The following is a 25,415-nucleotide window of genomic DNA, read 5'->3' on the forward strand; positions in this document are numbered from 1 at the left end:
AAATTTTATGGTATTGTTTTGAAACCATAATTTTGTAATGTCTGCTTGACTTGTAACCTGCTCATCATTTTGTAAAGCTAAAAAGCAATATCTGAAAACATCTTGATAGATTAATAGTCCAAACTATTTTTCTTATTTTTTAAATCACAAATATTTTTGTAGATATTATTCTAATGTATGGTTAACAGCAAGAACATTATTATTTATGAAAACTCTCTAATTTTAATAGTTAATAAATTCTACATAAGTTTGTGTTCCTGAACAGTTTAAGTCAAATGGCTTTATAGCATTTGCAGAAGCTTAAACAGAACCCTCTACTTCAAGCAAACCCACAAGGTATGAAAATGTTCAGTCTACTATTTAAATTGGTTGTACCTCATCCCAAATACTTGCAGCTTACCCTGAAATGCAGGTTTATTCATACTAGCCATACGAGGACAGTAATGTTGACCTGGGAAACCATGAATATGAACTTCCAGGGGAACTGGACGAACTGATGGTCGGAAGTTGAACAACCCCATCTGAAGTAAATGTGAAGAAAAATGTTACTCTTTTTTATGCTAAGGTTTATAATGTCATGGCGCTACCTCTGTGTCAACTCTTCTGTGAACTAAAGTTGTTAAATGTCACACTTGCAAGTATTTCACATACCTGATTAATATTGAGCCAGTCAGCAAGGTCTCTGGCATTAGCTAACGCAGTAGACAATCCAACTACTCTAACAGGTTTTTCCGTGTGAGAAGAGATGAAGTTAGTTCGAGATACAATAACCTCTAGAACTGGGCCTCTCTCATCCCCTAGGAAATAAGAGGAATGTGCATTAATCATTTAACAAGGTCTGACCCTGACAGTTCTATGCATGAAAGTCAGGGTTTCTAAATCAGCTTTATATAAAATGGCACTCACCTAGCAGATGGATCTCATCTATAATGAGAATGGCAACTTTTTTAACATAGCTCCTGTTCTGCCAGCTTCTGCTGATTCCATCCCACTTTTCTGGTGTAGTGACAATAAGGTCAGCTTGGGCAATGGATTTCATATCAGGAGTCACATCTCCTGTTAGCTCAATAACTCTGGAGTATAATAAAAATCATTTAAAAATACAAAAAAAGACAGGGAAAATGGATATCTCAAACAAAATGAAAATCATTTCTATATTTCTCATTTTAGACTGTATGTTTCACTTGGAAAAAGTGATATGCTGTTAATAAGCTACCTGAAAACTGTGAAATCAATTTTGATAAGATTTGAAAGAGAATTATTTTACAGTTACGAAGAAAGTTTTCTTAATTAACTTAGCATAGTTGTCAAATTAGAAAACATGTAGTTTTCATTTTCCTTAGCAGAATTTATTTTTTGCCCATCAGCATCACAGAATTGAACATATACTAGGCCATTAAAAAGACTATACAAAATGTGTTATTGTCTGACTGTAATGAGATCATCAGCTTATTCTCACAGTTTCCATTTTTTTTTAAGTATTCTTCAATTACCTGGATCATTGGCTCAAGATTTTCAGTCTACTAGTTAGTTATTTGTGGTCTTGTAGGACCCATTCTATACACTGGATGATCCATCCTTGGATCTATAAGCCTTGCTACATGACCACTGTTTTTGTATGTGAAAAGCTTCCTCTGACTAACCTGGCTCATTTAACTTTCTGAGGAAGGCTGCATTTGCCATGAGAGCACATAAGAAGATTCTATTTGTTATGTGCTGGAAAACTGTAAGCTTCTGATATATCCTCATTATTATTATTGTTACAGTCCAACTTTCCAATGTACAGTAGATCATCACAGGATGCACTGGAATAGAATTCAATTTAACAAATAGGTTTCTTTTGTCTTCCCAAGAGAAGACTGTGTTGAAGAAAAGACAGAAGAACAGAAAGGAGCTGAAGGCCATAAAAACTGCGGTAAGGAATTGTAAAGTTGAGTTAGAAAGTTAGAAATTAAATCTGTGGAGGAGAAATGCGCGAGGATTGAAGAAGTTTAAAGTTTTGAAGTAAAGGACTCAATTTGATGGGAGTGAGGCGGGAGGAGGAGTCAAGGAAAAAGATCTGAGGAGGAAACCTAGACCCAAAAGAATAGCCTTGATTTGAAATACGAGAAGGATTCAAAGAGAACTTGGAGAAGAAAGTAAAAAACATAAGAGAGCAACCAAAGAAGGACTTGCAAGAGGAGAAAGGAAGAGAAAGAAGAATAAAGACTTTAAAGAGAAAATCGTTGGACAAAGTATATAAAATAAACAGGAAGACAAGTGAAATTTCAGTAAAAGAAGGAAAAGGAAGCTGGAATTTCTGATTAACATGTTAAGAGATGCAAAAGAAATGCTCAAAAGGCTGTTAATGAGTTGTTATAGAGTTTCACTATCTCAAAAGTGGTTTATCATGGCTATTCTATAAAAGAGATACTAACAAGAAAGGCAAGAACTATGAATCTCATTTCCATTAAGCATGGAGAACACAGAAGTTCTGCAATGAGTGCAGTATTTGTATATCTGCTTTAGTCAGATGACTGATAGATATCTAAGTTCAGACAGTTCAGACTTCTTTTTCTCCTAGAAGAGAAGGTGAGGACCATAAGAAATGCCTTTCTACATTCCAGGTTATTTGTGAAAATGAAACATTTCTTAAACATAAAGATGAGCTTTGGTGTGAAAACAAGAAAAAAAAGGATTCTAAGAGGCAGAAGTAAATTCTGACATGCTAATAAGCTGAAGGGTGGAAGAACATCACACAGAAGGACCACTGAACACTTTTAGAAAACAGCCAAAAATAAGTTTTTCCTTAAAAGGGGCTGCTGGATGATATGAGGAAGAAGCAGCTTCTTGACCTTCAAGGAATCCTAAATTTGACTGAGAGGTGCTGTTGAGTGAGAGAACCTCCAGTAAGGATTAAAGTAAAAACAGAGGAGCAAGAGTGATTTGTGATTTCCTGATGATTTTTTTGGGGGGGGGCAGGGGAAAATTTTTTTGCTGACATGGTATCAACAGGGAAGTCTTCTGTCTTCTTGACATGTTTCCAAAATGTGACACAAAACCTCCATGGTCTTGTCAAAATGGGCTGTCAGGCTACCCAATTCTGGTGCAACAAATGGACACAAACGATGCCACCAGAAATAAACTACAAAGTACTAACAAATATTACAAAGTCTTGGGCAAGATATTTTACAGGTATGAGTGGTATTTTATCACTGTGGAAGTATCATGCCCACCAAATATGTGTCCCCCCCAAACCCAGTCCCTATGCCTTTTCTTTTCTCAATACTATTTCACTTGGCAATCTCATTAGCTCTCACCGATTCAATGATCATCTTTATGCAAACAATCCTCAGAGGTATATATACAGCCCTGGTCTCCCTGCTCAGCTGGTCACATGCGTTCCAATACCTAAAATCTCCAACTTAAGAAAATAGAATTTTCTAGTAGGTCTATAAGAATCAATAAATATAAAACAGAGCTCATTATCTTAAAAAAAAACAAAACCCTCCTGAATCCTCTTCTAAACTAGCTTATCATTGTTGACTCCCAGTCACCCAAGCTGATATCCTGGATGCCAAACTTTTACCACATATATCTAATGCATTACTAAATCACGTCATTTCTACCTTCACAATATGTTGTGTAAATCCTTGTCTATCTCCATTCATACAGGCTTAATCTTAGTTTAGGCATTAATCACCTTTAATCTGGACTAAGGTTTAACTGGTTTACCTGCCCTAATTTTCTCCCTACTCCAATATGTCCTCCACCTAGCTACTAAGGTGATTTTTTTTCTAAAGTGAAGGTCTGACCATATCATCACCTCTTTCTCAATAAGTTCCAGTAGTTCCCTATCACCCTCAGGATCAAATATAACACCCCTCTGTTTGGCATTTATAGGTTTTCATTACCTAGTCCTTTCTTCCCTTCCCAATTTTCTTCCCTTATAAATAAATACTAAATAACTAATAATTAGGGAAATTCAAAGTAACCTATAAGGCTCTATTTCACATCAATCAGACTGGCAAAGTCAATAAAAAGGAAATAAAAATTTTGCAGATGAAGGGAGCATGGCCAGGATTTATAGAACAACATGTACAGTAACAACCCTGTAAAAACAAACAACTTTGAAAGACTTAAGTACTCTGATCAATGCAAAGACTAACCATGATTCCAAGGAATCGGTGTATCACTTCTATTGACAGAAAGGTGATATATAAAGGATATACTACGCATATGCTTTTTGGACATGGACAATACTATCCATATTTTAGTAAAGTTTTTCCCCTTCTTTTCAATGGTGGTGAGTAGGAGGGAAAATAGATTTTTGTTAACTTTAAAAAAAATTATATTAGATTTTAAAAAAGGAATAGTGTTGAGGTGTTAAAGTTCACGGAACTAAGTTTAGTGAAGAAAAAGTTAAGGATAACAATAATGCTTTTATTTTTTAAATGTCAGGGAAAAGAAGGGTCAGAACTACTGCCTACACTGGATGGGATGGTAATTCCTAAAAAAGAGAGAAGATAGAAAACTACAACACTGATATTTTGCTTTTGTTTTCCCTGCCATGGATTAGAAAGAAGAAAACAACAACAAAAAACTATTAGGGATTTGATACCCTAAACAACAAAGAAAGCAAAAGAACACCCAGTTGTTCCTAATGAATTAAAACTACCAGGGTTATCTGAACTGTATCTTCAAGTACTGAAAGAACTGTTGAATATGATTGCTGAGTGATATCTGAAAGACGAGAAAAGGGGAGTGATGCTGAAGGTCTGATTGGAGGACAAATGTCCCAAATTTTCAAAAAAAGAGAAGACAGTAAGCAAACCAAAGATCAGTCAGTTTGAATTTCATTCTTGGCCATAGTTTAGTACATAGCATTAAAGTGATGGCTAAGAGACATCTAGAAAAGGAAACAGTGATCATAAAAAAGCCAGCACTGACTCAGCAAAAACAGGTCAGCCTTGTTTCTATCTCTGACAGGGTTACTATACTGGTACTTTGGGGAAGATCTCTCATACACTTTTCCATTGCTGGTTGCATTTTTACTCATTTCTTCTGACTCAGTGGTCAAGAAGGAGGAGCTGTACTACTTCTTGCTTATCATTGCTACTTCCAAGCTCAGCCTTTAACACCAACAATCACTACTCTCTCCTCATTTATGGTTCACTCAATCCACATCAATCACCCAATATTATTGGTAGCTGGTGTCTATTGACCTACAGGGCACTATTCTTTCCTCAGTGAGTTCAGTGTCTGGCTCAGTCTTTGTCTTCTCTCCAACTTCTACCCTCATTCTAGGGGATTTCAACATATATAGTAATACTATCTCTAACACCTAACCCCCTGGTTCTTCACTTATATTCCATGACCTATTCCTCCTTCACTAACGCAAAGATCCTGATCCTGCCATTACACACAAATACTGCTGGTTCTTGCTTAACTCAAGTGGACTATTCCATAGACCCCGCCCCTCTACTCAAGGGACTCTGTGTGGCCCTGCCCCCTCTTCAGTTCAGTGGTTCCCACAACCAGAATTGCTTCAGTGCCTAAAGTAGAGGACCCCTGGCACCAGGATGCACTGGAGCTGCTGCACTGCAGCTATCACCACTGCCCCTGCTGCCACCTGCTGGAAGCTGTATGCTTAAACTCTACTTCCTTCACCATCTTGACTGTGAACTAAAGACAGTCCTAAATTTATCCAAGTGGACTTCCCTACAAACCTGTATGTGGGAAGGAGAAAGGGGTCACATGCTCGTGAATAGAGGGGAGTGGTACACAGTTCAAGGACATGTGGGGGCCAGGGAGAGAGAAATATGATAGGTGAAATAGGGAACAAAAGTTTGTGCTCCTGAGCATATTGATTTATTAAGCAACACGTGCCAACTGCTTAACAAACTGAGACCAGGTTTCCTCAGAGTGGTATTGGACCCCAAATACTGAGAGAGATAGATTTTTATGCATTAAAAGAAAACAACTACAGGAAAAAACCAGAATACAAAATTAAGTAATCTGATTTCTAATTGGAGGCAAGATTAGGGGCTTTCTTTGTTGGAAGGGAGAAGATCAAACAAGGGTAATTACCTGAAATCCAAAAAAAAGAATGCCTACTTTCTAAGTGTCTATATTTAAAGGAAAAAGGAAACTGTAGCTGATGCATTAGTATGGGACCAATTTTCAGGTTAAGATATATGGGTTGTTTGAGATATATCATTGTAAGAAAACTCCTTGCATCAAACTTTAGATCTGACTGGATTTCTAGACAGCATAACCTAAGTCCTTAGTTAAGGGATTCTATGCAACAGGTAGAGATGGTCCAGCTTCCCAGTCATGCAGGGTTAGATTCAAACAATGCAATAAAGTTTTCTCACAATTCCCATAATTGAATACGTTTTCTCACAAGACCCATAACTGAATAGAAAGGAAACTAAATGAGATCCAAAACTGAGTCACCAGATGTGGTTTACTCAGTTTTCACAGAAGCGAGCAGGAAGAACACACAGACCAGGGCAAGGCACATAAGCGCTTGGTTGGAATGGAAAGGAAGAATATATGGGGAGCAGACCTGTGAAGGCCAGGTGATATGAGGGGGTTGGGGACAGATACCTGGTACCCGAGCAAGGATGGACAGAAGGCATACATGGTGAGCAGGCAGAACAGAGCAAAGGCTGCCTCTTCTGGTGCCCTGGTGGTGGTCTCTCCATCTGTCTGTTCACTATGCTTTTACTTGGTGAATTTATTTGGTTTTTGTTTTCGTTAGGGGTGTGGGAATGGAGTGGCAAGCTACTGTACAGTAAAGGTCATGGATTTTTTTTTTTGTAATGTGTATTTCTTTCAGAATTTTTTACATCAAGTCAAATTTGTCTAATGCAAATTTATATAAAGCAAGAAATATCGAGTTTAACTCTACACTATCATCTTTACAGTTCCTTACCCCTTTATCCTATCAAAGATCTTGCCTTATAAGTCCCTAGCCTTAGATTACTTCTATCACCTGCTGCTTTCACTCCTATTCACATACTACTGAATAAAGCTATAGAATATCATGAAGCCATACTGACTATAATCCACTACAAATTTATGACACATCATCACAACTGAGCCCTTGAGGAGGCAAGACTATTATTTAACACGTTTCTAATTTTACTTAAAAAAAAAAATGTGACAATTCTCCAAGAATTCCCTCTTGTGCCCTCCTCATTCATCTCCCATAACTCAGATGCCTTCTGCCACTATTTCTTCCTTTACTTGTCTCACATGAAAAGATGGCTCTTGTCCTTGCCAAGGCAAATCCCTCTAACAAGCACAAGTGATCCTAAGCCATCCAAGTATTCACTAGCAGACTGCCTCCTCTATAATGCTCACTCTTTCACTAACCTCCAATTTCTTGCTCTCTAATGGTTGCTTCCCTACTTCCTACTACATGCCCACCTCACTCCCATCCCTAAAAAACCCTGTATTTTGATCCTTTTAGCCTTGCTATCACTCTCTGTTTCTTCTACCATCTTCTTCTCCTTCCTAAACTCCTTTAGGAGGGCATTTACAATATGCACCTTCCTAACCTAACCTTTCCTATCACTCTCTTCACTTTGCATCCTGGCGAAGTTTCATTTAACTAACTGAAACTGCTGTCTCCAAAATTTCAAATGGTCTCTTAACTTGCAAATCTAATGGCTTTTTCTTGATCCTCATCTTTTTTTTTACTTTTCTGCAATATTGCCACTCTTGATCATCCTCTTCTGCTTGATAATTTCTTCTTTCTACTTTTCAGTTCTACTACTCTCTACTGGTTCTCCTCCTATAAGTATGACTGTTCCTCAGTCCCCTTTACTGGATCTTCATCTAGATTATACTCATTATCCATGGATGTCCTCCAGGGTACTCTCCTGGGACCTCTACTCTTCTACAACTATTTCACTTGGTGACCTCATCAACTGGATTCAATATTTATGTAATAATTTCTTTTAAAAAATATTTTATTTTTTCCCAATTTACACATAAAGACAATTTTTAAGATTCAATAAAAAAAATTTGATTTTCAAATTTTTCTCTCTCCCTTTCTCAACCTCTCCTCCCCAAGTTAGGAAGTAATTTGATGTGGTTATGCATGTTCAATAATTATGCTAATGATTTCAAATCTCCTGAATTCTAACCTCTCTCCTGACTTAGTTTTACATCTTCAACTGCTTATTGGACATCATGAACTGGATGCCCTCTAGACATCATAAGCTCAACATGTACCCAAAACAAACTCATTATCCTTCTCTTAAAATCCTCCCCTCTTCTTAACTTCCATGTCACTGTTTAGGGAACCACCATCTTTCCAATCTGCCAGACTTGGAACATAAGTGTAGTCACCCAGGCTTGCAACTTAGGTGTCACCCTTAATTCCCTCTCACCCCTCATATCCAATCAGCTGCCAAGTACTATTGATCTTACTTTTCTGATATTCTCATATACATCATCTTCTCTTCTCTAACAAAGCCATCACCTTTCATGAAGGCCATCTTCACTTTAATGTCTTCAGGTTAGACTCCCTGTCTCAAGTCTCTTGTCCCTCCACTCAACTATCAAACCTATTTTCCTAAAGCAGAAGTCTATGTTCTCCCTACTATTCTCCATCCTCACCCCTGCAATTTAATCAACTCCAGTAACTCTCGAATTCCTCTATGATCAAATATATACTCCTGGAATTCTCTCCCTCATCATCTCTGCCTCCTAGCCTTCCTGGCTTCTTCCAAGTCCCAGCTAAAATCCTACCTCTAAGCCTTTCTCCATCTCTCTTAATGTTAGTACCTTCTATATTTGATTATCTCCAGTTTATTCTGTCTATATCTTGTTTGTATGTAGCTGTTTGCATGTTGTCTCCCCTACTAGACTATGATCTTCTTGAGAGCAGGAACTGTCTTTTGCCTTTCTTTATATTCTCAGCACTTAGTGCAGTGCCTGACACATATAATAGGGACTTAAAAAAGAGTTTACTGAGTAAACTGTGATATTGTACTCCTCAAAAGCTAAATTAATCTCAGGTTGTCTTAACAGATACAAAATGTTTAGAACTAGGGAGAAGATAGTCTCATCATCCTCTGCCTTGGTCAGACTATATTTGGAATATTTTGGGTGTCACATTTTAGAAAAGGTTATCAGTAATCTATAGAGGTCAACTAAGACTCTTTCCAACTCTAAAATTCTGAGTTTCCATTAAATATTTATGAAATGCCCTCTCCATTATACTCAGATGCCTCACTGTGGCACACAGTTGACCTAGGGTTCTCAAAGGCTATAATAGTAATGTATAACAAGGTTCTACCATGTTGTCAAGGTCTCACACATAGTCTCTGACACAGATTGCATCTACTTTTCAAGGACCAGTGAAGAATGGCAATGCTGAGACTAAAAAGGATGCCCACTTTGAGAAGAATCTTTTGATCACGGCTCCTCAGGAAGCCAAGAAAAATATAAAGTGGCCCTCACTTTGGTTTCTGCAATCACAGAGTATTTAAGAGATGGAAGAGGAGAAAAATCCAAAGAATGACAAAAAGAACTATGGTTTTTATACTATTCATAAACATTAACTCAAATGCTGTTACTCTAAATGTGGTCCACTCATTCAGTGACCCACAAAAGGAACAGAATCATAATCTTGATATTTAATATCAATCAAAACCAGAATACAAAAAGACATTGCAACTAAATGGAAGGATCCTAGGATCATCCTTTTACTCTTCCCTAAATGATTCTCTATCACATTCCCTGGTGGCCATTTCAAACCTCCTCATTTGTCCTTGAGCCTCCCACTTTGATCTCCCTGCACTTATTCCCCACCCTCTCAGCAAAGGATCTCACCTCATACTTTACTGAGAAAATAAGAGGTTACTTCTTGGTTTTAGACAGGCCTTTCTTCTCTCATACATCCCCAAATCCTTGGACATCATGAGCTCTAATTTCCTTTTTAATTCTACTGTGATGAAGAAGTGGTCCTTCCCTCCATTAAGTCCATGCCTTGATCCTGACTCCTCAGTCTCCTCCATCACATTACCCTTACAATTAGTAACTTTCAGTCTCTACCCACCGATTCTTTCCCCATTGACTTAGGACATGCCTAAGTTTCTCTTAACATCTCCTCACAGTCTTACATTTCTCTTCTATTCCACAGCTAAACTCTTAAACATGCTACTTCCACTTCCTCTCCTCTCACTCATTTTCTAATCTTTTGAAATCTGGTTTCTGAACTTATCATTCAACTGAAACTTCTTTCTTCAAAGTTACCTAAGCTCTCTTACTTACCATTATCTGTTGGTCTTTACTGAGTTCTCATCATTCTTGAAGTCTTTGTAGCATCTGACATTGTTTTGGATGCCCTCACTAGTCTAGGTTTGTTTTTTGTTTTTTTAATATTCTCTTGCTTCTCCTGACTATTTCTTTTCCATTTCCTTCACTGGATCATCTTCCATATCATGTCCCCTACTAGCTGGTGACCTCCACCAAGTTCTTTCCTAGGTACTCCTCTCTTTTTCTTTATACTTAATGTCTCATTAACTCCTATGGGTTTTAATATCACTTCTGCAGAGATAACTCCTGAAGCTCTTTATATGCCTAACATCTCTCGAAAGCTCCAGTCACTTCCTGATCCATCTCCTCATCAAGCTTCCTGTGCTCTGTCCATCCTTCTCATCTCCCCAGTGCAATCAGAGACTTCAGCCCTAGCTCCTCTGACACTTATCAGGAAACTTTTGCCTTATCTTTCCAGAATTAGGACCCCATGATAAATCTCCATATCATGTTGCCACTTGGGTACTATCCAATCCTTTTCCTACATTTATAGGGGAGGAGAGAAAATACAAGAAAAACAGGGAATATAATCTATTTTGGAATAGATTTTCTTGTCATTTTTCTCTTTGGGGGTAAATATTAGTACCACTTTTCTTAGCAAAATAAGAATACTGATAATTTTAAATAGTATTTAAATACATTTGAATTCTTAAAATAATCCTGAAAATATTCTTTCTCCAAACTCTTTCATTTGCTCTATTTCCTACACCATTAAAAATATGTATCTTGAGTTAAATACATGATTTACCTTTTGCCAAGTTTTTCTTCTATTCTAACTTTCCAATCTTCCATTCTTTCACGTACTAGAGCTTTCAGGGGTGCGATGTATACAGCCTGAACAAAACACAAAGATTCTCATGTAAATCAAACTAAATAAACTGTTAAAAATCTCCATAATATGATTTAGAATGTATCTTTCCTATTCAGTAATAGAAATGCACCTCAGCTACCATGACAGTCAATCAAGTATTCAAATCACCTCAAAGGAGAAGGATTCTAAGATAGTTAATATATAAAAAAAATTCTATCTGTTAAATAAATTTTTTTGCAGAAATTAAATGTTTCACTTGATACATTTTCTTTGGATATTTTTAATAAAGAAAATAATGTTAGTTACAGCTATTAATACTGCTACTGCTATTACTACTACTACTACCACTTCTTTTTAAGTCAGTCAATGAGCATTTATTAAACATCTATGTATCAGGTGCTTAGCACTCAGGGTACAAAGAAAAATAAAATGTAATATAGTCTCTGCTCTCAAGGAATTCATAGTCTGGGAGACAACAAGCAAATAATTATGTACAAACAAGATATAAACAGGATAAAGTGGGAATAATCTCCAAGAGAAGGCACTAAAGACCAGGAAAGATTTGGCAGAAGGTGTGACTAGCTGAGACCTGAAGCAAATCAGGGCAGTTAAGAGGTGGAGAAGAGGAGGAAGGGCATTTCAGAGATTTTCTAAACATTCAAATGTAAAGTGACACAGTGTGAATTGTTTGAATACTAAGTTTGAATTCTAAAGTGTTTCAAATTTTTGGAGGCTGTGAACTGTAGCACTTCTTTCTAATCTAATATTCATGAATCATAACGCAAATATAAGGAGATATGCAGGATAACAGATTATCTCTGCATTTCTTTTGAAGGGTACAGAATTGAGAATAGTGTTATGATTTGCTGCCAGTGGTGGACTTTCCTCTAGCACAAAGGTCTCTGACATAATACTGAATTTCCTGTGTAGTGCTTATTCAAGTTGGGAATGTGGAGTATGTGCTGGGAAGAACTATTTGAAGATTCATCTTTATCAATCCAAGGTTAGTGCAGTTTTTTTCCTGCAACTAAATTTTCCTGAAATTTCTGGTGCTTTCTGTCATGTTCCATATGAGACAGATCAATATACCTGTGAGTTTTGCTGGGACATGTTAGAGGCTCAACAACTTAAGAGATTTTTCTCTTTTACTAATAATTTCAAATCAAAGGAAAAAAATGAGCACAAAAGATGTTTAAAGTTCTTTAAATTTAAAGAAGGATTCACCTGTTTTTGTCACCTCAAAAAAAGTTCTACTCCAAAGCCTCATTGTAGTGAAGAAATAAACAATCTTCAAAGACTATGCTGACAGTGAACAATGTATAACAAATTCTTCAAAGCTGGAAAAGCTTTAATTATTTTCCCCAAGACAGAATGTCTCCTTTCTGAGGAAAAGCTGAAGTATGGACATACTATTTACCAGTAGGTTTGCCATTAAGTGATGAGTTCCTCGGCTATGGCAAATCACAAAACAAAGAAAATGATCCCTTCAAGTCCTTTGCGGTCCTGTTTAATTTTTACAGTGACAGTAGTATAGTGTTTCAGGTAGAACTGAACTAGAAGAGAGGGAACTGGAGGGAGCACTACTAAAGTCACATATAGTCACATCTCTGAGGTCATAAAATCACTTAAGTTTTGAAATACACTTTTGGTATTTGATATTGTTTGATTAATTCCTTAAGAAACCAACTCTTTTATTATTATATTTTAATTCTCTTTTATACGGGGAGATCAGTAAATACTCAATGACCTTTTCAATTTAAGTTCTGGAAATTTATTTCTCTGTTCCTTCATTAAGAATAAAGAAAACTACTGAGTACTTTTTAACAAACCTTTGATGAGGGATACTTGTTAAAGACTCTGAAGATAGCTAATTCAGCAGCTACGGTCTTTCCTGAGCCAGTGGGTGCTCCAAGCAGTACATTGCAGTCTGTGTGATAGAGCGTGTGAAATATCTGTGTTTGCACAGGGTTGAAGTGGGTGAAGTTGTATAAGGATTCATACTTCCGGCATCCCAAAGCTGTGACAGGTAATGGCTGCAGATCAAGTAACTCTGAAATAAGACAAAGAGTCATCAAAGTAGGAAAAGTAATTACAAAAATGGAAATTATTTTTATTAAAAATTAGCAATAAACTACTAGAGGGAAGAAGAGAGTTGAAAATTTTGGAGAGTATTATTCCATGCTGGGAAAGTGACTGGCATCTTATGAAAGTAAAAACTGTAAGTTGTTTTCAAAATTCTGACATTTTCCCACAGGTCAATATTTTGAGGTGTTAATTTACTTTTTCTTACAATAAAGTACAGTACAATAAATACTTTTTTTTTTGAAATTTAGGGTATTTACTGGCAAACCCATTACTATTTTTATTCTTTGTCATTAATTGTATTTCTATGACTTAGAACTCTTTCTTTAGATACTCAGCAGGCTTATGATATTCAGAATGAATATAAGATAGTACAAGAACCAGAGCTGCCCTCTGGAAGGAGGTATCATAAATTATATTCTTTTCCATATAATTCTAAAGTCCCCTCCTCCACCCCATGGGTCATTATATTTCTAAAAATTCATACTCTGGAGACCAACCTTTTGATGTTAAGCTGCTGTGTCCATAGTTAGATTGGTCCTTGGACAGACACTACATCACTAGTACACACTCAAAGACTTTTCAGCCTGGCAAAAAGTTTGTTAATACCATGTGATATAAATAACCCTCTCTTAATTAAAAGTCAATGTACCAATACATTTATTTTCCATAATGCCAGAAAATTGAATTTCTCATTAACAAAAGATAAAAACACACTTTCACTAGATATAAATTCTTCTATCGTAGATTATATTATTTTTGGAATATTTCTCTATTACCTTTTATTTTCATTATGATATTCAAATATACAAAGACAGTATAAAGAAATAATGCCAAAAAATGAAGGCAATACATGCAAAAATCTAGAGACACCTTTACCCTATAACCCTTAATATATTCATTTTAGAAACTAAAGTATTATCCCATTATCCATAAATGCCATTATTATGTGTTCGACCTAACAATTTCGTATTTGCAAGAATTTTGGAAATGGACTAAAACCTGGGAAAAGTTGAAAAGGTCTATCCATGGATATCTGAAGTTTGCTACTGGGGCAGCCCTTAAGTTCAGAATACTACAATGAAGCAAAATTACTAAAAAAGGACTCTCAAATAAAATAATTATCTAGGCAGAGACATTAAAAAAAAAGTAATGCTTTTCATTTTCAGTTTGGTATGATGTTGGGAGAAGGTAAGCAGCAAAACAAAACAGTGAATTTAAGGAATGCTACTTCACTTTAGGGCTTCATAACCTAGAGAACATTCACAAATTTAAAAAGTACTCCCCTAAATGAAATAGGAATGTCTATAATAGTACTGCCCTTATTACACCATGGATAACAGGAAATTGAAAGCATCTTTTAACACTGGATGTCTTATGTTGTATCATGGTAAGAGTTTCTTTAAAATTTTATGTGACATGAAAGTTTAATAATTTTTTTAAAAGTCTAGTAGATAATTAGGTACATTGGTTCAAGTCTATATTAACTGCAGGTGGTGAGGCTGAGGCTGGTGGCTCACATGAATTTGGGAGTTTTGTGCAACAGTTGAACAAAACCTTATGGATTGGGTTTCTGTAGTAAGTCTGGCACACCAGGCTGCCTTGAGTGTGGTGAATTGGCCTAAGCTGGAAAAATGCAGGTCAAAATGTCTGTGCTATTTAGTATTGTGATAAGACTTGTCATCAGCCACTGTGCTTCCAGCCTTGATGAGAAAGGGAAATTTAAAAGGCAAAACAAGGAAAGAAAAAAATAAACTTTAAGATAAAATTTTAAGAGACTTTTATTAACATTTTGTGTATTTCTATCATGGGCTTAAACCTATTCATAATACATTTTACATATTTATTGGCACTACTAAGTTAAAGTGGCCCAACTTCAGAAAATATGGTTTGCCAGAATTGTACTCAACAGGATACATATAAGTGCAAATAAGATGGTAGGTAAAAAAATTTATGTTAAATATTTGAGTATCCACTACTAACCAAGTGATAATGTTTGTTTCCTTTACCCAGAAGTCTATAATCAATTTTCTGGGTAAACAGGGCTAGCTGGGTTTTACCAGGCAACAGAGTAGGTTTATTATTATTACTGCTATTATTTTGAGGGGAGGAGTGGGTCAGGAAGGTACGTCTTAAGTAAGACTGTTAGGGTTGGTGGGGGTGGGGTAAGGCAGGATACAGATTGATATGTGTTACACTTGAATGTGTATTTTTTTTTAAAAAGGTGTTCCACAGTATTTGTCTCCTCCCCTCCTTTTAGTAGATCTGCAAAGTAAAAGATGCCTACTAAAAAATTAGAAGGAAAATCTCTATAGTTACAACTTATGCAAAGCTGGAAGGGACCTTAGAGGCCATTGAGTTTAATTATTTCATTTTTCAGATAAGAAAACTGAGGCTCAGAAAGGTTAAGAGATTTGCCCAAGGACACCCAACTAGTAAGTGTCTCAGGTAGTATTTGACCTCAGGTTTCCTGACTTCAAGTTCTATGCAATGTCACAGACCAGACATATATATACATATATAAAAAAACAAACAAGCTGACAGTGGAAAGATAAGTGGATGTTGGGAAATAACAACAAAAAAAGAATTTGATATTGCATATATTCTGAGCTAACATTCATGTGAAACCATTTATTTAGCTTGCTGAAGATTAATAAGAAAATACACACAAATAAGAAATGCACACTAACAACCACAGTAATTGTTCACATTAACTAATAATCAAAAAGTCAGATATCACCTCATTTATCACCTCTATCAGGCCCAGTTAACCCCAAATGGTGTGTTTCATTAAATTCATTGCCAGGAGTTGAAACATTTGCCACAATGGGAAATGTTCTTTCTCTTCACCCTCTTCCCCATCAGGGCTACCCAGAGCTCATCCTTGCTTAACTGTTGTGTTTTTGTTTGAGTATAAAGGACAGAAAGAAAAACACTCCCAGAGGTTTCCAAAGTGGGCTATACCACCCCTTGAAGGGTGCTGGAATGTTCCAGGGGAGTGGTAGTAGCCTTGGGTGCAACTAGGGGGTGTTGAATAAAAATAAGAGGGCACTGAAAGCATAAGGAAAGAAGAGAAGAAAATTTTGAAAAACCATCGGCACATGGTTCATCAGTTGTGTAACAGAATTAAAGTCATAGTGATAACACTGTTTTCCAAATAAACGCAGAAAACACAAGTTATAACTGATCAGTGGTCAAGTCCACCAATAGGTCTTATTTAACAAGCAAGTGTTGGCAGGCAAGTGTGTGCCACATTGTCAGGAAGTCCAGCATGCATCGGCATGAATATATGCATGTAATGATTTATTTACAATACAATATGGTTACATGATGCAATATTGCATCATCAGAATTTCAATGCAGGAAAAACCCTACAAATTTACAATAAATTATTAAGTTTAAGATGTGTCATTTAAAAATTATTTTATATTTATATATATTTTATATGAAAATTTTATATTTTTTCAAATGATGCAAATTAAGAAAACAAAACAAACCCCAAAATGTTAAAGGGTTAAAGAAAGTAGATTTCTTCAAGGGGATGGCCATCAATTAGGGAATGACTGAAGGTATCAACTCTACTCCCTCTGTGGAGATGAAAGAGTGTCACACCTTCCTATCCACCTTGCCTCTGACAGACAGTCCTCAGCCCCCTCTCCTCCATCCCACCTTAGGCACTGTCATGTGACTTAATGACTTTAACTGAAGGACCTGAGACTTTCCATTTCCTCCCCTGATCACTCTTAAGATTTCTAGGCCTTTGCATCTGGTCTGAAACTGAACTTTCTTTTATTAGTGTGTAAGAGAGTCTCTTTTAGACCATTTAGACTTTTCTGTTTCTATCTCCCATGCTCAACAAAGTGAGTGGCAGACAGAAGCACTTAATAAAACACTTACTAAGTCATTCATTCATTCAATAGTTTTCATGAGATCAAGGACTCTTTAGGGTAGACAAGATCTCAAATTACCAAAAATGAAAGATTTTTCTACATCAGAAATAAAAAATATTTTGTGACCAATAATTCAAAGACCTATTTTTAAATCCTATAAATTATAAACAAATATAGGTTTTTAGACAGGGAGGTAATATAGGTAAAGTACAGTTTAAAAATACTACACACCAGTTTTTCTTTTATATACAACCAGAATTAACTGAAGCAATAATTTTGGAAAACTAGCATTTCAAATTCCTGGTGATACGTTACCTGTATGAGGAGGATGTCTCTGTGGTAGAATCAAATGTTGAAAGTTGATGATACACACTGCCTCTGCTCCTAACCATCTGTCAGAAACAGCCCGAATGTAGTATTGAGAAGGCAAAGGTTCAAAAATAGGGATTGTAAATACCAGCAACTGAGATTCTTTTGCAATGACCTAACATAAGAGAAAGTCAATAATGAATTTAGATTTTCCAGTATGTTAAAAGTAGCAGGTTATACTTTAAAAATTCACTTAGTAAAAATACATGCTCTTTTTATATATAGTCAGATGTACTAGGGCAAATGAAATGGTATATTGAGGTTGAGTGTTGCTGAAACCTGCAGAAAGTTCTTTCCTGAGAATTCTTAATAAAACAAAGCATAAAGTTTATCCTAATGATGCACATAGATACCTTCAAAAAATGAATCACTTTTTTCACTTCAAATTTCTAATCTGTAAAATGAGGAACTGGATTGGATAATCTATAAGGCCCCCTCAAGCTCTAAAATATATTAATCTATTTTCAGTTGGTCAATCACAATAAAATTATCCTTATAATAAAATTACAGAGACTTCATTCTGACTTTCTGAACTGACTAGAATAAGGATTACAACAAAAATGTCTATCACTCAATCGTGATTTTTTGTTAGCTAAATGAGGATGCTATTTTAAATTCCAACTTAGAGTAAAAGTGAGGAGAAAAGGTATAAAAACAAAAAATGTGATTTTATCAAGTACATCTCCTCTTTTCCTGTGTTAGCCTACAAAATTTATTTGAAAAAATATTTCTTAAGTGCTAATATGTGACTGGCTCTATACATTTACCTGCTTTTTTTGAATGAGAAAATACTCAGAATGATAAATATGATCATTTGTGGGATCTTCTACCCAAATCCACCAAGGTTCTCCAACAGTACCATGCACCTAGAGAAAAACAAGGTCACTACACACAATATATTTTAAGTTATGGTATATATAGACAAAAAAGATTTCTTACTTGAAAGGTAAATTGAAAGAAGGGAGAAAAAAATCTCATTTAATTTAGATTATCACACTGACCATTAAAAAATGCTTTAAGTAATTTAAGTCTAGGTTAGTGATGTCCAAATTTTTTTGAGCATACACCTCTAAAATATGTGTATATATATATTTACTAACAAATTTTATACACACATACACAGATACTACTGTACTAATGTGTTATAAAGCAAATGCAAAAACAGAAACTGAAAAACAGATAACAATTAAATAAATATTAAAAAAAATGTTTACTTCCTAATAGTACAAAACCCTTTTTGTTTTTATTAAATATAATTAACAGTCAGATGATAAACATCTGCTAAGCACCTACTATGTGGCAGGCACCTAAGTGTTAAGGATACAAAAAAAAAAAAGGCAAAAGACTACCTACCTACCCTCAAAAAGTTCATATCCCTGTATAGGACCTAGACAGTATTTGATTAATTTAATCAAAGTTGCTACCCAAAGAGGTAAATCTTTTTTTTAAAGATAATTTTTTAAATGAAAGATACATAATAATCAAATAATAGGTTATAATAATTTTGGAATTATGACTTTTTCAGAAGCAGGAATCATGTTTTTCAGGGTGTACTGTATATTCACTGTACATAGTACAAAAATAAGTAACAGTGAATTGTCTCTAGGTTTAACTCAGCAGAAAGTTTTCAATATAAATCCATTCCTTTCTTTCTGTGGGTCTGCTTCTGATAGTGTCATATATTAATTTCCCATTATTGCTTTTGTTTTTAGTTGGGTTTTTGTATGAGTATAAAGGACAGAAAGAAAAACACTCCCAGAGGTTTCCAAAGTGGGCTATACCACCCCTTGAAGGGTGCTGGAATGTTCCAGGGGAGTGGTAGTAGCCTTGGGAGCAACTAGGGGGTGTTGAATAAAAATAAGAGGGCACTGAAAGCATAAGGAAAGAAGAGAAGAAAATTTTGAAAAACCATCGGCACATGGTTCATCAGTTGTGTAACAGAATTAAAGTCATAGTGATAACACTGTTTTCCAAATAAACGCAGAAAACACAAGTTATAACTGATCAGTGGTCAAGTCCACCAATAGGTCTTATTTAACAAGCAAGTGTTGGCAGGCAAGTGTGTGCCACATTGTCAGGAAGTCCAGCATGCATCGGCATGAATATATGCATGTAATGATTTATTTACAATACAATATGGTTACATGATGCAATATTGCATCATCAGAATTTCAATGCAGGAAAAACCCTACAAATTTACAATAAATTATTAAGTTTAAGATGTGTCATTTAAAAATTATTTTATATAAAAATTTTATATTTTTTCAAATGATGCAAATTAAGAAAACAAAACAAAACAAACCCCCAAACGTTAAAGGGTTAAAGAAAGCAGATTTCTTCAAGGGGATGCCCATCAATTAGAGAATGGCTGAATAAGTTGTGGTATATGAATTACTATGCTACAAGAAATGACGAACAGGAGGACTTCAGAGAAGCCTGGGAGAACTTATATGAACTGATGCTGAGTGAAATCAGCAGAACCAGGAGAACATTGTACACAGTAACAGCCACAGTGTGTGAGGACTGTTTCTGGTAGACCTAGCCCTTCACAGTCATTCAAAAACCTAAAACATTCCCAAAGAACTCAAGGGAAAATGCCATCCACATCCAGAGAAAGAACTATGGAATTGGAATGCAGAATGAAGCAGAATAGTTTCTTCTGTGTTACGTTTTGCTTTGGTTTGTTTTTTCTCATGGTTTCTCCCATTCTTATATGCAATAATACTAATGTGAAAATGTGGTTAATAAGAATGTATGTGTAGAACCCATATAAGATTACATGACATCCTAGGGAAGGAGAGGGAGAAAAATCTAAGACTTATAGAAGTGATTGTAGAAAACTGAAAACAAATAAATTAAAGAAAAAAAGAAAACAGATTTGGAGGAGGGAGTATTTTTTTTCCTGAAAAGGGGGTAGCAGGCCAAATAAGCTTTGGAACCTTTCTCTAGAGTATAAAAAGGGAAGTAATATAAAGCTAGAAAGTGGTTTTGGAGCCAGGTTGTTTAAAGATTTAAAATGCAAAATACAGAAGGTTTAACTTGTTCTCAGAGTCAATAAGGAGCTACTAAAACCCTTGGTCTGGGGTAAGGGAATCATTATCAAGGGAGAAGTGAGTTTTCCCAATGATGCCTGTGGCAAATCCTGCTGTAGGCACTTCAATTAGTTTAGTCATAATTGCACTGAGGGGAGGATGTCTAGTTTAGAACGCATGGAAGTGTCAGAATAGGGAAATGCTGGGTCATAATAGGTGAGGTTGTGTTGGTAACAATCCCTGTGACAGATTATGACAGGCAGGGTGGGAAGCAACACATCTTTACATACTCAGGTGGATTTTAAATGCCAAGGCTCCTATTCTGGAAATCATTGATTAAGATCAGAGGCGTCAAATGTGATTCCACAGCGTGTGTCAGCAACACTCCCAAGTGTAAGCTGAACCAGATTAACATGCAATTGGGAAATATTTGGCAAAATAAGTAAAAATACAATTGAACATAAATAATGTTAATATATGGTTTTCTAAATCAGTATGTGGCTGGCAGAGAGCCTTATGTACAGTTTGGTAGTTGGTAACATTGTTCAGTCATTTTTAGTCATGTCTGATGCTTCTTGATCCCATCTGGATTTTTCTAGCAAAGATACTAGAGTGGATTACCATTTCTCTCTTCAACTCATTTTATGGATGAGGTAACAGAGGCAAACAGGGTGAAGTGATTGCCCAGGGTTACACAAGTAGTAAGTGTCTGATGCAGGATTTGAACTCAGGTCTTCCTGACCCCAGGTCTGGTGGTGTCTCCACTGTGCAACCTAGTTAGTTTAGTAGTACCTGTTTCTATTCAAGTTTGGCCCCACTGATCTAGGTGACTTGTTCAAAATGAGAAAGTAATACCTTTAGGCTAATATCTGACAAAATATGAGTAAAAGTAATTTTGAATGTGGGGTTAAAATACCATAAAAATGATGACACCTCTTGCACAATAATAACTATATGATAGCAATTTATATAAGCAGGTTAGAGCTCACCATTTTCAATTTCAAGTTCAGTGGAATTTAAATGAAATGTGTGGGGGGAGCAGAGATAAATGTGATCTAAGTTGGTATTTTTTTCAATTTTATATTTTTAGAATATTTTCAAATGATATTTATTATGAGTTCTTCACATGAACTCAGAGACAGAAATAATATAATTTTTATGTATTTACAGATGAGTAAACCAATATATTAAAAAAAAAAATTTCCTGAATCTAAATTAATGGCCAAACTAGATTAAGATTCAGGTTCTTGGATTCTTCAAATGCAAAGTCTGGGAATATTGCCTGGTTTAAACAATTCCTATTAGATACACATCTGCTATTATCCTATATATTTGAACCAGCTTTTCTTTTTCTAAAACTTCCACAAAGGGTTTAACTAGGAAACAGGATTCCCCATTCCAAAAAAAGTGGCAACAAATTTAAAAATGGTATATATAGACATACATACAAACACACACACATATGAAAACGTAATCTGTATGGTATTCTATAAAAACAATGAGATGTCTTTGTTAAGAAAGTTATAAAAGAACATTTTTGTTGCTAGATTAAAAAGCATCATTTCTCCCATGACAGATGATTGTTAGAAAGCTGGTACCCACGGCAGACTTATTCCAGTACTTTTAATGGATGAAATAATTACGATCTTAATAAATGAGAAACAGAATCATTTTAAAAAGCATGGAAATTGCCTACAGTTTTGAAGCAGAACTATGTGACCTCAAGTGATCTGAATGAGGAGTAAAGATATGCAACATGCAATCTGGAACTTAAAGGGATTATTTAAGTTTCATAATAGTCTACAGGTCATGTCTGTGGAAAAAAACCCAATGTGTAGTGTTCTATCTCTACTACAAAAATACAGTATGCCAAAAGCAAGAGAAAAGAATAAGCCCTTCTGTGTCCTTTATTTCCCTTTACATAGCCTTTCTGAGCCTCTGAATCCTAGGTAAATTCTGTGCATCTGGTGCCACCATGAGGAAAACTGATTAGAGTAGATCTAGGACATTACAAAGATTCCTTTTAAAATCTACTGATATAGGGTCCAAAATAAAACTTGTAACATATGAACTGTACCCCAGAAGGTTAAAATTCTTAAACCAATATCAAATTCACACTGGTTTTGTAAATGTCCTGTAGTGTGTGACCATGGAATACATCAGACAAACTGATCACAGCCTGGATTGGTTACAAATCTTCTCTTCTGATTTCCTGATATTCGCAGTATCCTGTTAAATAGCTGAGCTGTCAGCTTTCCCAGAAGCTAGGAAGTTATCTCATTGAGCCGTGTATGTTAATATCACACCTTAGAATAGTACTGCTACTAAGTAAATGTGACCAACGATTTTTCAAAGCATCTTTTAAGAGTTAAATACGAAGATGGGAGTCCAGTGGAACAGAGCAAGTGAGATCTGCAGAGCCCCAAGTATCTGCAGAGGCTGCTCCTGAGACTCAGCCTGCAGATTAAATGTCTGTAAGTTACCTACTTGAACTTCTGGGAGCCAAGATGGCAGAGAGATTGGTAAATACTCTCCCTCTCCCCTTGCTGACCTTGAAAGACGCACAATATTTCTCCACGAAAAATCCTGGAACAGTGGGATCAGCTGAAGGGGCAAACAGTCTCTTAGCATGTAAGGCTAGGAAAACTGCTAAGGAGGGTCCCTCTTGCTGTGGCTGCAGGGGACCAGGGCAGGACCAGAGCCGTCCCAGATAGCCCACCTCAGCAAACCGAGAGGAGATCCTGAGCCCCAGGGGGGTGGAACCTGCAACCACCAACACCAGGATCCTAGGTATGCTGGGAAGACACTAGTGCAGACAGGATCACCAACAGCTGAGCTTGCCTATGCTATAGCTCAGCAGAGGAGACTTACTGTAGCCAGACCACCCCTCTCCCACACTTAACACAGCTAGCTCCCAGACAACTTCAGGGGAACCCAGAAAGACTTCACTTGGCCTCTGCTTTCGAACACCAACCAGCTCAGCACCAGGTAAGCTGCAGCATTTTAGCTTCTAGCTGAAAGAACAGAAGCCACAACACACAAATCCTCACATTCAAGGCACAAGAACTGTGGGACACAGCCTCTTCTGTCTCAGAAGCATTTAAAAGCCAGGAAAAGGGTGATCATCATGATTAAGAAGCAAAGCAGAAAAGACCATAGAATCTTTCTATAGGAACATGGATCAAAACACAAATACCAAAGAGGTCAGCATTGAGATTGTACTCCCATCTGAAACTTCAGAAGGGAATATGAACTGGTCTGAAGCAAAAGAGCATTCTTGGAACAGCTCAGGAAGGATTTTAAAAGTCAAATTAGAGAAATGGAAGAAAAACTGGTCAATGATTTTAAAAATATGAACAAAGAATTCACTGAAGAGAACAGCTCCTTAAAAAGGAAAATTGGACAAACGGAAAAGGAGCACAAAACCTAACTGGAAAAATTGGACAAATGGAAAAGGAAGTACAAAAAGTAATTGGAGAATATAACTCCAGAAAAGGAACAATTGGACAGATGGAAAAGGAGATGCAAAAGTTAACTGAAGAAAATAACTGGATAAAAATTAGAACTGGGCAAATAGAAGCTAATGACTCTATGAGACATTAAAAATCAGTCAAATCTTTAGTTTGGAGAAAAGAATTTCAGTCTAAATTTCCTAGAGGAAGGTAACCTTGGGTAAAATTTGGCATTGATGGAAAAGTCAAAGTTTTAATGGCAAATTTGATTTTATGATTGCCATTTAATCAGGAACTAGATCATGTATCGAAGGGCATGTAAACCACTTAAGACTTGCCTCAAAAGATGTTCATTAGCCAAAGTGAAACTATAATCGTATTTGAAACATGGTTATTGGAACATGCCATTTTTAGATGCTACAGGACTATTAAATGACTGTTCTTCTGAATCTAACTCCAGGTATGGGTAGCCAGAAAGGCGATCTGAACCTCCAATCCATGATGCCAGCAAGCTGATGAGATGCTGATATGAACTACATAAGGTGATCTCAAGGGAAGGATGGGAGTGGCTGTTCAGCATGGACTGAGGTGGGATTCTCCTGACTCAATTTCCCCACTGACACCTGGCAGACTTTAAGCCTGACTGAATGCAAGTGGATAATCTAATCCTGCCTGGAAGTGACATGAAGTTGGGGAGATACCATATCCCTGCAATGTCCCTACTCTTGGTGGCAATTTCCTATAGTCAAAAGATTTGTAAGCTTAATACCAGATCTATCCAATTATAGATTATTGGTAGCAGAACATCCGAGGTTGCCTAAAATTAAGCTATTAGGCATAGGACTTTTAGACCAACAACAATAAGTTAGGGTCCTTTAATTCTTAGTAATAATGTGGAGACAATTAGGTCAAGAGCTTGTGAAGTTAGCAACATAAATACTGTTTGTGTCTCAGTTGGTTAATACTTTAAAAAAAAAAACTCTTTCGTGGTCCATATTGTAAATGCTTTAAAAAGAGGTATCACCTGACCAAAAGTTTGAATTGCTTTATCTGTTAAGAACTGTGTTAAAAATAAATTAAAAAAAAAGAAGAATCAGTCAAACAGAACCTAAAGAATGAAAAGATAGGAGAAAATGTAAAATATCTAACTGAAAAAACAACTGACCTGGAAAATAGGTCCAGGAAATAAAATCTAAGAATTATTGGTCTTATTAGAAAGCCATGATGAAAAAAACAGAATGGAAAATATCTTCCAAGAAATCATCAAGGAAAACTGCCCAGAATTTGGTTCAAGGAAAGAACAACAACCTCAGTTAAGTATAGAAATCCAACTAACTCTACAGGCAGTAGGAGGGGAAGGGGGAAAGAAAAGGGAGGGGAGGCTAAAAGGGAGAGAAGAAGTAGTAAGGGAAAACAGGAGTAAAATGGAGAGGGGCTTAAAGAAGGAAGGGAAGACTGAGGG

General features: G+C 36.1%; 1 protein-coding gene across 4 annotated transcripts in view; it reads right to left on the reverse strand.

The window, feature by feature from the left end:
• The window catches only part of ASCC3 (activating signal cointegrator 1 complex subunit 3), a 400,644-nt gene that overhangs the window by 126,695 nt on the left and 248,534 nt on the right, over positions 1-25,415 (reverse strand). For all 4 annotated transcript variants that reach the window (XM_072642929.1, XM_072642932.1, XM_072642930.1 and 1 more), the window contains 7 exons: positions 18,237-18,335; positions 17,416-17,584; positions 12,958-13,178; positions 11,066-11,151; positions 907-1,073; positions 652-797; positions 401-521 (listed from right to left, as the gene is read on the reverse strand). In XM_072642929.1, coding sequence (XP_072499030.1) covers positions 401-521; positions 652-797; positions 907-1,073; positions 11,066-11,151; positions 12,958-13,178; positions 17,416-17,584; positions 18,237-18,335 — 1,009 coding nt within the window. The remainder of the gene's footprint in view (positions 1-400; positions 522-651; positions 798-906; positions 1,074-11,065; positions 11,152-12,957; positions 13,179-17,415; positions 17,585-18,236; positions 18,336-25,415) is intronic.

This window comes from Notamacropus eugenii, chromosome 2 (assembly GCF_028372415.1).
Source record: "Notamacropus eugenii isolate mMacEug1 chromosome 2, mMacEug1.pri_v2, whole genome shotgun sequence".
Taxonomy (NCBI): domain Eukaryota; kingdom Metazoa; phylum Chordata; class Mammalia; order Diprotodontia; family Macropodidae; genus Notamacropus; species Notamacropus eugenii.